This window comes from Sinocyclocheilus anshuiensis, unplaced genomic scaffold (genome assembly GCF_001515605.1).
Source record: "Sinocyclocheilus anshuiensis isolate Anshui unplaced genomic scaffold, SAMN03320099.WGS_v1.1 scaffold2425, whole genome shotgun sequence".
NCBI classification, from domain to species: Eukaryota; Metazoa; Chordata; class Actinopteri; order Cypriniformes; family Cyprinidae; genus Sinocyclocheilus; species Sinocyclocheilus anshuiensis.
Window position 1 is genome coordinate 15682 of NW_015552532.1, and position 14128 is coordinate 29809.

Here is a 14128-nt window from a genome sequence, read left to right on the forward strand (position 1 = left end):
TGGATTATAATGACTATATATAGTCATTTATAATATATATAGTCATTTATTATTAAAAATAAGTTTTATATTAGTAATTTTATTAAGTATAAATATTGATAAGTCATTTTTCATTGCATATCCATACCCACAAGGTCAAAAGTCAGTTTAGCACACAAAAGATGTCTTCATGCAATTAGGACATGTGAATGAACGTCACTCAGAGGTCACTAGGAAGGTGACCAAAGCTTGCTCTCAGAAGTCAAGTGACATGCTCAGTTTGAGTGATGTCACAATAGAGAGGGCAATTGGCTCTTTACCATCAACAACTGCTCTTCTTCAAACAGCAAACAACAAATCTGAGTAAATCTCATGTTTGCCTAAGACCGGAGTGAAATGAGATCTTTGAGGGCTGCGTCTCAGTGTTCAAAAGAGCCATTAAGCCTTTCTTGGATGTTATGATGGAAATTAATCTGTGTTGAAAGGAAGACTATTTGGCTCTTGCTTGCTTTATGAAAATACCAACAAAAAAGTGTTTGTGCCATACTCTCAGATCTCTCCTCACCCTCCCTCCATTTCCTTTTTAATACCTTTTAGTGTTCATAAGCACTAACAGCTAGATGATAATTGGGTAAGTACCCGCTTTGAAAACAAATAGCACTATTTTTAATGAATGGCCAGGATGAAGACAAACCCTGAGCATGATGATGATCCACAATGAAGGATGATGATCATAAACGACATGTCTGCTGTGGACTTATTGACCTTTTATTTATCTTGTTCTTAGACACTGCGGCAATCACATCCAAAAAAACTGCTGGATACAACAAGATTTTCTGAAGAAAATGAGAGTTGTGCTTGCCAGTGCAAAACTCTTCCATGAAGCTAGAGTGTTGATATGCAGTTGCTAAGGTGTTTAGTGATTTATTGAAGGTGTTCTCGATAGGTTTTAGCATTTTGCTAAAGTGTTTTTGAGCATGTTTCCGTGCTGCTACTAAGGTGTTCAGAGTGGTTCTTAGCATGTTCCTATGCAGTTGTTAAAGTGTTCAGTATGGTGGCCGAGAGAGCTTAACTTGCTGCAACTGAAGAAAACTCATGTTAATAGAAAAAACACCAGCAAATTAAGAAAATATCTTCATTAGTTTAACAAAACATGCTGCAAATACTCAAAACACAAACAAATACAGAAACGTGCTGCAAATACTCAATGTAAGCAAATACCAAAACGCACTGCAAATACTCGCATCGCAAACAAATAAAGAAACACGAAACGTGCTGCAAATACTCACAATGCAACCAAATACAGAAATGCGCTGCAAATATTCAACACAAACAAATACAGAAACGCGCTGCAAATACTCACAAAGCAAATAAATACAGAAAGGCACTGCAAATACTCAATGCAAGCAAATACAGAAATGTGCTACAAATACTCATACTGCAAACAAAGAAATGTGCTGCATGTACTCACAATGCAACCAAATACAGAAAAATGCTGCAAATAGTCAATGCCAGCAAATACTGAAATGCGCTGCAAATACTCACATCACAAACAAATAGAGAAACATGCTGCAAATACTCACAACGCAAGCAAATACAGAAACACTGCAAATATTCACAAAGCAAACAAATACAGAAACATGCTGCAAATACTCACAACACAATCAAATACAGAAATGCACTGCAAATACTCACAATGCAAACAAATATAGAAACAGGCTGCCAATACTCTCAAAGCAAACAAATACAGAAAAAAATATAGAAACGCACTACAAATTCTCACGACGCACAAATAAATACAGAAATGCGATGACAGTTTATCATGTGTGTCCACAGCACAGCGGTATGGGATGATACGTTCTAAAGTTTAATACTTAAATTAAGAGTTTATTCAAATGACTAACAGTATATGAGCAAGAGTAATAGCAATGCTTGCCTTTCCAGGTACTACTAATAATTATTCCATTTTCTAAACCAACTTTTAGTGTCTTTCTTTGAATATTCTCCTTCAACCTCATTGGCTTCAAACAGCTCACAGCTTCACACTCAGCCCTCACCCTCTGGCAACAGCAGCCTTTGATGTCATGCCATTGTTTTTAATTTCAGTTCGCCTGACAATACTTTGCCTTCGGAATTTCTTAAGAAAGCACAATGCCCAAAATTCAGTAAGACTGCTGACTTTGCTCTGCATGCAAAGTTCAAGGTAGTTCAATGATGTGATCTCATTAGTATTCGTAAGCGTTTGTACATAAAGTATGGTTGTAACACACATGCGTATTCTTTATGTTTAGATAGATACTGATACGTGCAATTTTAACATATTGCCATCATATAACATTTAAACTGTAAAAGCATTTAAAGGAATAGTTCACCCAAAATTGAAAATTCTCTGATCATTTACTCACCGTCAAATTGCTCCAAACCAATTGGACTTCATTTTGTGAAACACAAAATAAGAACTGTTTTTGTCCATATAATGAAAGTCAGTGTGGTTCAAAACATCACTGTATTTTCATTGTATGCGGGGAAAAACAATCTTCATTTGTGTTCAACAGAACAGAGTAATACAGAGTAAATAATGACATCATTTTCATTTTTGGGTGAACTATCCCTTTAAGTGTCTATCCAAACACAAAAAATGTTTAAGTTTGAATACTTACAAATACATGTTGTGAATTACGATGGGCTGCAAGTGCACTAAATATACATTAAGGTAGGGCCCTGTCATATGCTAGTGTAATTTATCTAGATTTGGTAATCCTGGATTAGTGGAACCCCGAGGGTAAACGTGGGAAAGCACGCACACATACTGGCGAATGCGTCACATCAAACGTTTGGTTCTTTGAGCATGTTCCTCAACTGTCCTGCTAATTTTATGGCTATTAAAGGCATATTAAGCAATGCCATACATAAATATAGATCTTTTGATGCATTGATCTTGCCTTTTAAACATCATAAAGCATGGACTGAGATCCTTCAGTTAAATTTAATGATGGATTCGGGGGCACTTGACCTTTAAAGGATTGATGTCGCTGTGTGACTTTCCAAGGCTGCATATAATTGCTTCCACTTTAGGATCTGTCAGCTACACGGAATGATGAGCGAGTTCTCAGTGCAGCTCGGTGTTGTATCGACAACATCAGCATAGCACTGAGAAACATGGAAAACTACTGCTGTATTATCAGAGGCGTAGCCGTAATTGAGTTATGTAATGCAACAAGTTTCCCACGATTTCCACCTTCAGTGAACTGGCATGTTGTGAAACTTCACCCTTAATAAAATGAGGCGTCTGGAAGAAATGACAGGTATAGTGGAGTCCAAAGTCCACAATAAAAGCAGAGCTTTTTATTCCTCCATTTAAAGCTGGAAATAATAATAATAATAATGCTATTATTCTAAATATATATTTAAGATTATGCACTATTTCTAGGTCACTAAACAACTAATTTGGGTTCTTTGAACATGTGAACTTTGCACAGATGGTCACATTTACTACTTATATAGAAATCAAGATGCTCTTTGGAACATTATATTTTCAGAGTGTTATTATTATCATATATTATATACATATCAGAGTGCTGAATTATTTAAATATATTATATATATATATATATATATATATATATATATTTTTTTTTAACATTACATTCATTTTGACACTGTTGAACTAGTAGCATTATTTATATCTAGTTATTTTTTATTATAATTATTAATAATCACAACTATAAAGAATAAATCCCATTGTGATTACAGATGGAATACTTCTTGAACACGACGATGAGAAGTAAACAGATGAATGGCCATTTTTAAATGTTTAGAAAAGCCAACCAATCCTTGGCAAAATATTTCAGCACTCCATCTGCCAGGAATCACCTCAGGCATGTTCCCCCCTTTAGCAATTCACAAAGGCGGCAATTTGCAATGTTTTTTTCTGTGAGAACACATTTGTCTATTTTGACAAGCCTCCAGCGGGTAAGACCAACTTTTGCTCAACATGAGAGTGAAGAATCTATGAACATGAGTGTTGCACTGTTAATGCGTGTAATTGCCATTCATCAGCATATCCTTCATTCTGGTGAGATATATGATCGGTTGTTACAAAAGATCCGTCTTTTTAAAGCACTGTATGTTTTATGACTTGATTTTTTTGTCTGCACAAACATTACTGCTACAGTGATGAAGTGTTGCTGTGTCTGCAAGGTGTTCAGGGTGATTTAGTGCAGTACTAGTCAGTTTCTAAACTGTTCTTAGTGGTTGCTTACTGGTCCAATTCAAATCAAAAGACCTTTATGTCCCTTCTTGGCTCAGGTTACTCTTTTTCACTCACTTTATTCACCAAATTAATCGCAAGTCTATAAAAGTTCAATTTGAAATATCTTTCATGTCTGTAACCCAAAACAAAGATTAATACTTTGTAGGTTAATATGTATAGCAGGTTTAGCTGTTTTGGTCAACTCTGCTATGCACTACTAATGATATTGTAATTATGAACCATATTTAATAAATCACTACCTAATAGTCGGTCTTGCAAAATCTAAAAGACTAATGAAATAAAGTGAAGCAAAACAACAAATCAAACTTGTCCGATAAGAATTTCTTATTATTCCAATAAAAAATACATTCATACAGAAATATAACAATTTTGCAAAACAATTTCAAAGAAAATTCATATAAAGCAAAAAACAAATACAAATCTTAGAAATGTTTTTTTTTTTTCATCCCAACGTTTGTGTTTTTATTCTTTTGTACAAATATTCTTTATACAAGTGGGATTCATGAGATAGAAAAGATAAGTGATAGAACGTGTTGGTTGAAGCAAGCAAATGGAAAACTTGATTAAGGCTCCATTACCACTCGACTAATATTGGCCACTGTTGGAAAGACACAATGTTCTTGACCCACAAAACCCTGGCTGGTCTGATTTAATGGCAGCCCAAGCTGCTTCAAGTTACTATCTACGTAGCTGCTCGACATGCAACAGTGTCATACCTCCATCGCTCAAGAAACCAGAGCATGGCACTTATAAAAGCACAATACTCGAATAATTCAAGCATATTACTATGTACAACAGATTTAATCAATCATTTGGTCCCTGAAAACATTATAGTTTACATTTCAGATCGCAAAAGATTTCCCTCGATTAGCTAATTCGCTCCCTTGATTTGCTAAATCGTGCACACAATTTACTAATTCGTGCACACAATTTATAAATCGAGGGAACGAAATAGTAAATTTTTCTATTTAACGATTTAGCCTACTAATTTTTTCTTGCATGGCATTTGCGGGGCTCCGTTCCACAATACTGTCGCAGGACTAAAACAACGGCATCCAGACAGGTCAATATCAAACTGCCCGAGTCAGCAGTCTGTAGCAGGCAGGGCCTTCAGCAATTAATTACAGAGAAGCAGTACAAGGCAAGGCCTGTCTGACTGCAGCTTGTTAATTACAATAAATCTTTAGGCATTTTCCCACCCCCTTTATTCTTGGTTACAGGGGACGGGGGGGGTTGGCATTCCACAAACTTTCAGCCTTGTGTTATACAACGGCCTGTTTTCTCATTTTAAGAGCTTTTTGCCTTGAACACACCTCCACAGATAGAGATCTTCCATCTAAAGCGTATTCAAAACGTTCAGTAGATACTAAATCTGTAACTTTAAGTGCTCTACATTGCAGATTTGACAACATCAAGAAATGTGAGGGCAAATATTAATGACAAAGAATGAAATCGCATGCTCAAGAATAGCAATATATATTACGTATCTACAAGGGCTTGGTTACAGTGGCCTCAGAAATGGGAAAGGTGCATGTTGAGGTGAAACAGAGCCTTAATAAAGCTTTTTCAATCACTTATACGAGACATTTTGTGACCCCCAATGGGAAAGGTCACTTGCATAAGGCACCATTAAGGCCAACAGTGCATTAACAACAGATAAAAGAATTTAGTTTTCAAGATGACAAAACGAGTCTTGTATGAAATGGTCAATGATCGATGGGACTCTTCCCTCCACCAGAAAGAAAAATTAGGGAGTTTGATCAATGAGTGGAGAATGTTCAATGCGTTTATGTACAATATTGTAACATTTAACCCAATTGTATTTAGCTGCGCTTTATTGGAATCTATCTGCAGTCCCAATTACAAAAAAAGAAAATGAAAAGAAAAAAAAAAAAAACTTACAAACCCCAATACCATGCAACACCTGTTTATGATAGTGAAGTTATAATTGTGTTACATCTCTAAGCACACAGCTTATACAACGGACTACAAATGAGCTTTTGTAGCCTGTCAAATAACAAGCTACCGAACACATTGCACATTTAGTAGCTGCACCGAACACCAAAAAAAGCCACTTTCATTCAGGACCGAGTTTCCACCCCCCCCTTTAGATGGGGGCAGGGGGTGAAACCCTGGCCGCTACGCCCCCCAGAATCCCGGAGCCCGGGGGCGTCAGGCAGGAGTTCTCAGTCTCACGGCTTCACTCACGGTTCTCGCATACCACGTGGAAACAAAAATGGAACTTGTTCCCTGACACCATTCAGCCCACAGCGATACACTGGTACCCCCCTCCCACCCTTCTTCGCACACGGGACATTCATCTGCTCACGTCAAACAGGATCTCTTTAGGATTTGTTTTAAAGTACCAGTGTATAGTCCAGGAGTTGTCCCGAAACATCATGCACCATACAACACACCATTCATTCTCTCGCTCTCTCTTTTTTTTTTTGTGGAAACTTTTTAATTTTTTTTTTTAATAAATCATCCTCCTCTCTTCGATTCTTCATACATGATTTTGTCCCTTCCTTTTCTGTTTCAACAACCAGTCAGTCCGCCTTTATCCCGGGGCTCACGGAGGCACAGGATATGGTGCAAAATGGCATGCTTTGGCTGGAACACACTCCCCCTATTTCTTGCAGGGCCAGGTCAACCAGGAAGCTGGTCAGGACACAACATATCCCCAGCGTGAAGCTACGGCCCGCTCAAAGGTGCCTCTTCATGTGCAGGGCCAGGTGGTCCGACCTGGAGAAACACCTGGAGAAAGAAACAGCGAGAGGAAAGGTGAAAAACAAGGTCAGGCGGGGGCCACCGAAGTCATAAAGTGTGATCAAAGGTAGAGATCTGTGCATTGCGTCACTGATGAGGCCCCTAATGGCCCTCGAGCTGAATTTGTCAAACAGGAATAGGTGCTATGAAGACTAATGAAAGGAAAGGTTGGTTATGAGCACAACCAGAGAGAATTAGCATTTTCTGTGCAGAATTAGCAGAGAAAATGAGCAGTTTCGTATTTATAATGAAACATCTGTGAAAATATGCCGAAGAGATTTAAACTTGTTGTAATCTGTGTTAAAATGGGTTTATAGACATAAAGCATCACATGCCATGTGCCATCTTTTCTTTTGTTGTTGTTGTAAAAGTGGAAGTTTATAGCAGTCAGAGAATGACATAATAGCTGTAAAATAAATATATTATGAAAATTAATAATTTATAAACCAAAAAGGGATAATGTATAATGCAATTTGTTAACATTTTCCTGACAATTGCTGTTGTTATGCTGCTACAATTTGTTTTTTATTAATATATATATATATATATATATATATATATATATATATATATATATATATATATATATATATATATATATATATATATATATATATATATATATATATATATATATATATATATATATATATATATATATATTTTTTTTTTTTTTTTGTTTTGTTTTTTTTGTGTGGTGGGGTTAGAAGATAAATAAATAATTGATAATATAATTTCTTGATTTTAAAAATTTAATTTGGTAATGACTAATAAAGTTTTTTGTTTGTTTGTTTTAAGGAACCATCATAAAATACACAAATAAAAATATTTTTTTTTGTACAATAACTTTTTATCGTGTTCACAAATAGAAAAAAAAAAACGGAACACCCCCCACATCAACATACAGAGACATAAGCTTTATATTTTAATAAAATAAAATTTTAATAAAACAAAATATAAATAAATGTTCTCAAGGTTATAATAATCTGAGCAACAAACCTTATTGTTGAGGCTCAAGTTGAGAACACTAAACTTTTATTAGTATCTGCAAGTACTAAAAGTATTAAATTAGCCAAAGTTTGCTGAACTTTATGAATGAGGGGTGTTCAGATTCTGCAAAAACAGAACTGCTGGCAGAGACTCTGTGTGGGACTGGATATGAGGAAAGCCTCGATCAAATGTTTTGTTTTAAAGGAGAACTATGAAATGTTTCGCATCCAGTAACCACGGAAAACAAAATGCCAAAAAGGGAAGTTGAGCAAACAATGGTGTTCAAAGCGCAAAGCTCTCAGGGAGGGAAATGATTAACAGAGGAAGTGATGACAAACAGGAGAGGCGCGTTTGCTCATAAAACAGAGAATATCAATAAAGTATTGCGACAGTGTGACTATTGCACTTTCAAGCATTTAATGCGATTAGGTAATTAGGTGATAAAATTCAAACATAATGGGGCAACTCTCATCGCTGAACCGATAAAACCGAATCAATGCCAAATTCGTCGCATTTCTCTGATGCATGCATCAAAGGATCAGGTATGCGGCGAGAGAGAGAGACAGACGGGCTTTGATGACTGTCACCGGGAGAGATAGTGAGAACTGAGCGTACCTGTCACAGTGACTGCATTTAAATGGCTTTGCACCGGTGTGCTTCCTGAAGTGTCGGGTTAGCTCGTCGCTCCTAGCAAAGCGCCACTCGCAGCCTTCCCATGAACACCTGTACGGCTTCTCACCTGTAAACAAAAACACAAACACCTTTCAGCTGGGAAACATTCAGACATCTGAAAGGAATGTGAAATAGCGTGCTCGGTAATGCTCTCAAAAATGCATCTTTAAACCTGATTCAGGTCACACAGTCTACGGGACGAGTCTTAACTTTAATAAGATCCCTCAAGCTCTCAAGTATTGTGAGAATGCACGGTATGCCAAAAGTCTGTCTCTATGCTCTGTGTGCATAAACAGTGTGCGGAACAATGCGTGTCACACAGAGCCTGTTTTGAATGTGACGGGGCCCTTTAAAAAGGGGGCCACCCAGATCCCCATTCAAAAGCCCGGATCTTTCCCATGACGAAACAAAAACTGTTTTGGTAGAGCAGGTTGTTTTCACCCTGGCTGCCTTTCGTTCCCTTCCCCCATTCGATCCCCCCTCCTTCCTGGCCACGGCCGCATTCCAAACAGATTAGGTCACCGTTTAGGCGTGCAGTCATGCAAGGCACATATTCACAGAGTGACATTAGCCTTGCAGCTGAGGACAGTCTGTGTGAACTCAACTCCATTACACAACTTCGCAGGAGACGTGAAACCACAGTGAAGTGCGCGAGGCTCCGCTTTCTGTTTGATAGAGACAATGTGAAGCAACATCACAGCTAACAGCGAAGGTTCTTACCTGTGTGAGTCCGCTGATGTGCTTTTAAGTGAGAACTCTTCGTGTAAACCTTCCGGCAGCCGTTGAAGTGACACCTGTGCACTCTCCTCCTGCCGTCTGGAGAGGCGTCCCCTCCTGCGGAAGACTTATCCGAGGCCTTCCCCAGTCCGTTTTGCCGGATCTTCACCGGCACGTGCAAGTCAGTCTGCGTGGAGCCCCACACCTGCGGGACGCTGGGCTCCTGGGGCGTCTCTGGCGAGGATGGAGGCGTGCTGATGATAGAGGAACTCAAGTGATGTGCTGACTCCGTCAGAACCGAGCCCAGCGGGTTGGAGGTAAAGATGTGAGTAGGCGAGAGCTCCTCCGAACTGTCAGACGCCTCGCTGCTGGCATCCGAATTCATGCTGTTGGTTTCTAATATTTGGCAGTCCTGGTTGTCGTCCTCCTTGACGCTGGGAAGGTTGCCGTTCCCATCTCCCTTATCTCCACAAGCCAAGATGAGCTTGCTCCAAAGATCCTCCTGGCCCTCAAACTTGAGGTCAGACGCAGAGACGTACGGCTCACTCTGCAAATACCTCTCCAGCTCCAAACAGGTCTGATTCAAAACAGAAAACACAGTGTTAGAATGCACATGACCAACTTTCACAGCTGACTACCAAGGGTTAGTTTGGGTTAACCACACTCCGATCTGCACTTTCACACGTTTTCTGCTGAAATATGTAAAACTGCCATGTTGAAACATTACGGAGTATGTAAGGCCAAATCAAATCAGTATTTTAGGTATAAATATGGCTTTGCGAGCTGTATATTGTCTTGCTGGAACAGTTATCCCCTAGTGAGTCATGCAGACATTTCAGAGTCCTTTTAAGGAAGCCACAGAACTTCCTCGGTCGAGTTTCCTCATTCAAACAGCCTGCCGTCGCCTCAGCGTACATCTGGACGCATTTTAAACCCATTATAACGCGTATTAAGTGTGAACGTACCACATTTGAGTGCTGAAGTGGTTAGATAAACACTTTAAACTGTGTTTTTCCCTCTCGATATGAGCATTTAGCTGTGCGGTTTAGCTCTGCGCATCCTCGATAACCACGATGATGTTTACCGCGCAGTAGCCTACATATGGCCCGAAGAATCTCAAGTTACTGATTCTACAGACTCCCCATCAGGTAAAATGTGTATTCCTTCAAGCGGTAGTTCAGACCATTATCATGTATTCAACATTATTCCATTTCCACGAAATGTTAGGCAGAATGACAAGTCTCAGTCACCATTCACTTTCATTGCATGGACTAAGATGCAATGCAAGTGAATGGTGACTGAGGCTGCATCCTGCCTAACATCTCTTTTTTGTTTCCCTAGGAAATAAATACATCTGAAACCGCATAACGGTGAGGAAATTATTTGAGATATAACTTTAACAGCCTATGCTGGGAAACATTAAGCAACTAGATGCAAACGCATGTTTAAATGCCAAGAGATGCGTTCATATGGCACCGTGCCAGAATCCCCAAAAGCCTGAGGGAAACTACCTGGATCGGTTTCAACAGAAACATTCATACGATCGTGCCAAGAATACGACTGCAACAGTTCAGTCACATGAATATCAATATCAAGCAGCAGAACCTGCTATGACGGGTAATAAGCACCCCGTTATGTGACAGAACATGTGCTGCAGACGGTCAACTCAACCAGATTTATTTTCCTTACTAAACTGTGCTTCTTACGGATTGTAATGCAATATACATCTGACTCGCGAATCGCGACTCTCCAAAAAGTGAAAAAAAAGCTCTGTATGCCAAAACAGGGTTAATAATTCAGACGAACAGCTACATGAGTGACAGCATTTACCGCGCAACCATGTAACCGAATCCAGTACGTCGAATGTTACACTGCTTCATTCAGCGCAGCGCTTCGCGGATTGTAAATAACTCTGTTTCCAGTTTAAAGACAGCGAAGTCGAACCACAAGCTCTCCGTTCGCCAACCACAGCGGAAGTTTGATCCTTTTCACTTTAAAATGGTTACCTGTTGCCAGTATTCTTCAAGCGATGGCAATGCAGAGAAATAGCCAGTGTCATGAACGATCTGAAGTTCCTGAAATATGCTGCACATTGGTAGAACATCCATTGCAATCCCAAGTATCAGGCAATAGAAGACAGAAAGAAAAATATCTTGATTAAACAAGGACAAAGTGTGACAAGCAAGCGTCCTCTTCGTGCAATAGCAACGCAGTGCAGCCGTCGCTTTGCTCAGAGTCCGCTAGTCCGTCTGTTGAGATCGCTCTGTATTTGCAAACACTGAACTCACGCAAAGCGCTGCGCTCTGTCAACTTCCCCTATTCAAACCTTGCAGCCTGCCTACTCCCTCGTGATAGCGTGACGTTCCCTCACAGCGCGTCCAATCACATGCGAACAGGTTGCGCGGGCGCATATGATATCACTTTAAGCCAATCGCAGCGGCGTGCGGAGTCAAGTCGGTCTTGCTGGTGCTGTGATTGGTATATTCAACTGAACGGACCTGCACGCTGATTGGACGATATTTTTAGAAGCGTATATAAAGGCCCTGCGCTCAAACCACTCATTTCTGTTTCTTGCCTGACGGAGTGTCGCACGCGCCTCGGTTTGGCCAGTGCGAGCGCTGTGAGCATTGAGCAATCGATTGCTTCTCCTGGAGAACTTTAGAGTGTTGAAATACGTTCGTTTTCCGTTTGACTTGTTTTTAGCTCCCTTGAGTAACTTCTACAAACAAAAGTATGGCTTTGGAGAAGTTTCAAGCATTTTTCAAATACCTAAAATATAATGTCCCCAATACTCGACAGATATCAGTGAAGTGAATGTCTCATACTGCAATAAAATTGCCCTGTAGGCCTTGTAAACATACAATCTCTGAACAGCACACAACTTTATTAAGCAATTGTAAATGTAGCCAATAAGATACACTGTGTGCACGTCAGACATGTTGGCTTACATGACTTTTTATCTGCATTATAACCTTCACATCTTTCTCTATTAATGGCAATTCAAAAGTAGCCATGCATTATGATGGAATAGTTTTTTTTAACAACATACAAATCGCAAGAATTTATATTATAATACACATATAATTTATAACATGTTAAAAAGTGAAATGAATTATTTGTCTTTGATTGATCAGTCAAATGTTCCTGGCGTAACGTATAAAGTATCATATACATTAAATGCACTCTATTTGGTGCCTAATTAGAAATGATTGAAAAGTGAGTTACAGTGTATTCTTAATTGTGAAAATATGTTAATGTATTTTAAATTACATATCACATTATGGACTCCTTCTGGGCAGCATGTGCCAGCCAAGCAGTTGCCTTTGAAATGAATAGGAATCCTAAAAGATAGCTTTCTCCATACATTATAGACCTCACTTTAAGGTTACATTAAGGTTCTTGTTCTCCATTTGTTATTGGAGGATACGTTGAATAATCAAATAAACAAAAACCTCACATATAAATCACTAATGTTGCTGTAGCTGCAGATAAAAGAGTGAAATTTGGCCAGAGCACATTGCGCATGACTCAGACGTGAAGGACGTGGTCACTCTGGTAAATGAACAGCCTAGTGAGGACAGCACTGCCCAGTTGACTTGTGCCCATTCTTTAAATAGCCACTTGTTTGGGGTCTGTCTGGCCTAAGTAAGAGGTGAATGATGAACTTAATCTGTCTGTTTGGTTACTCGGGCTAAACATAACTTCTGGTTTAGTAGGCCAAATCTGGCAGTGGGTTCAAGTTTAAAAATACTTAACTGATATAAACAGTGCTTCAAAAAAAAAAAAACTTATATATAGTACAGGACACCTTGAATCAAAACGAGGTTATGTTCTTAATGCAATACTAGTGTATTACATACTCCACAGTAAATGCCATTAAACAGTATTCAGTGAAAAACATTTCACAGTGTAGCATGCTACATTTTATTGCATGACCTCATTATCCAATTTTGTGTAAAGTACATGGAATTACATTCAGATAATGAATTGAGAAGGAGATAAGTTGCGACTGATATAATTTCTGGTTCATTCATAAATGGAAATGGAGGAGTGGAGCACATTGCATTGTGGGATACAATATTCTGTGCAGTGCGTTCAAAAATGCACATTCTGGGAAATACAGTAGGTAATCTGGGTATTTTAACCATACAAAATGCATACTGCACCCTGAATATTCCTAAAGCAATAAGAGTATTATATTACATGACACTGAATCTGTAGTAATTCATTCATTTTACCTTGGTTTGAATAAAGTCCCTTTTTACAGAGTGAATCATTGAATTTCAAATATGGATGTGTAGTTCAGTGTAAAACAAATCAAAAGGAATAACTATCATGCACAGATTCCTCTCTAGCATTCTTCACTTAGTGAGATGTCACATTTTTCATGCTCAAAATGAACTGTGCATAGACATATATACATATATATATATGGGTATATTCCCTATTCAGTGGATGGATAATTGTTTTAGATTTGTTTTTGAAACAATTGATTTAGCCTTTACGGAGTCATCATTTGTCTTTTTTAACACTAGCGATTCACATAGTCTCAAAGTAATCACTTAGTTCTCCGGAATGGCTCTGAAATTGAGAGATACCTCTTTTATTGCTTGAATAAGACATGCGTGTAAAGTTAATTTACACGCCAATCTGGCCTCCCGTCCTCTGAGTTCAGTAGAGATGTTGCAAACAACATTTCCAGAACAGAGTGCCATTGTCCAGCGCTACAGT

The 14128-nt window shown here is 38.7% G+C and overlaps 1 protein-coding gene across 1 annotated transcript; it reads right to left on the reverse strand.

Moving 5' to 3' along the window:
• Nucleotides 1-6690: 6690 nt before the first annotated feature.
• On the reverse strand, nucleotides 6691-11707 carry LOC107663727 (Krueppel-like factor 6). Its single transcript, XM_016454027.1, has 4 exons — nucleotides 11404-11707; nucleotides 9401-9974; nucleotides 8624-8747; nucleotides 6691-7006 (listed from the first exon to the last, which is right to left on the reverse strand). Exons 1-4 carry the CDS (start codon nucleotides 11503-11505, stop codon nucleotides 6955-6957), a joined length of 852 nt encoding a protein of 283 aa, XP_016309513.1. The 5' UTR covers nucleotides 11506-11707; the 3' UTR covers nucleotides 6691-6954.
• Between the last annotated feature and the right edge of the window lie 2421 nt (nucleotides 11708-14128).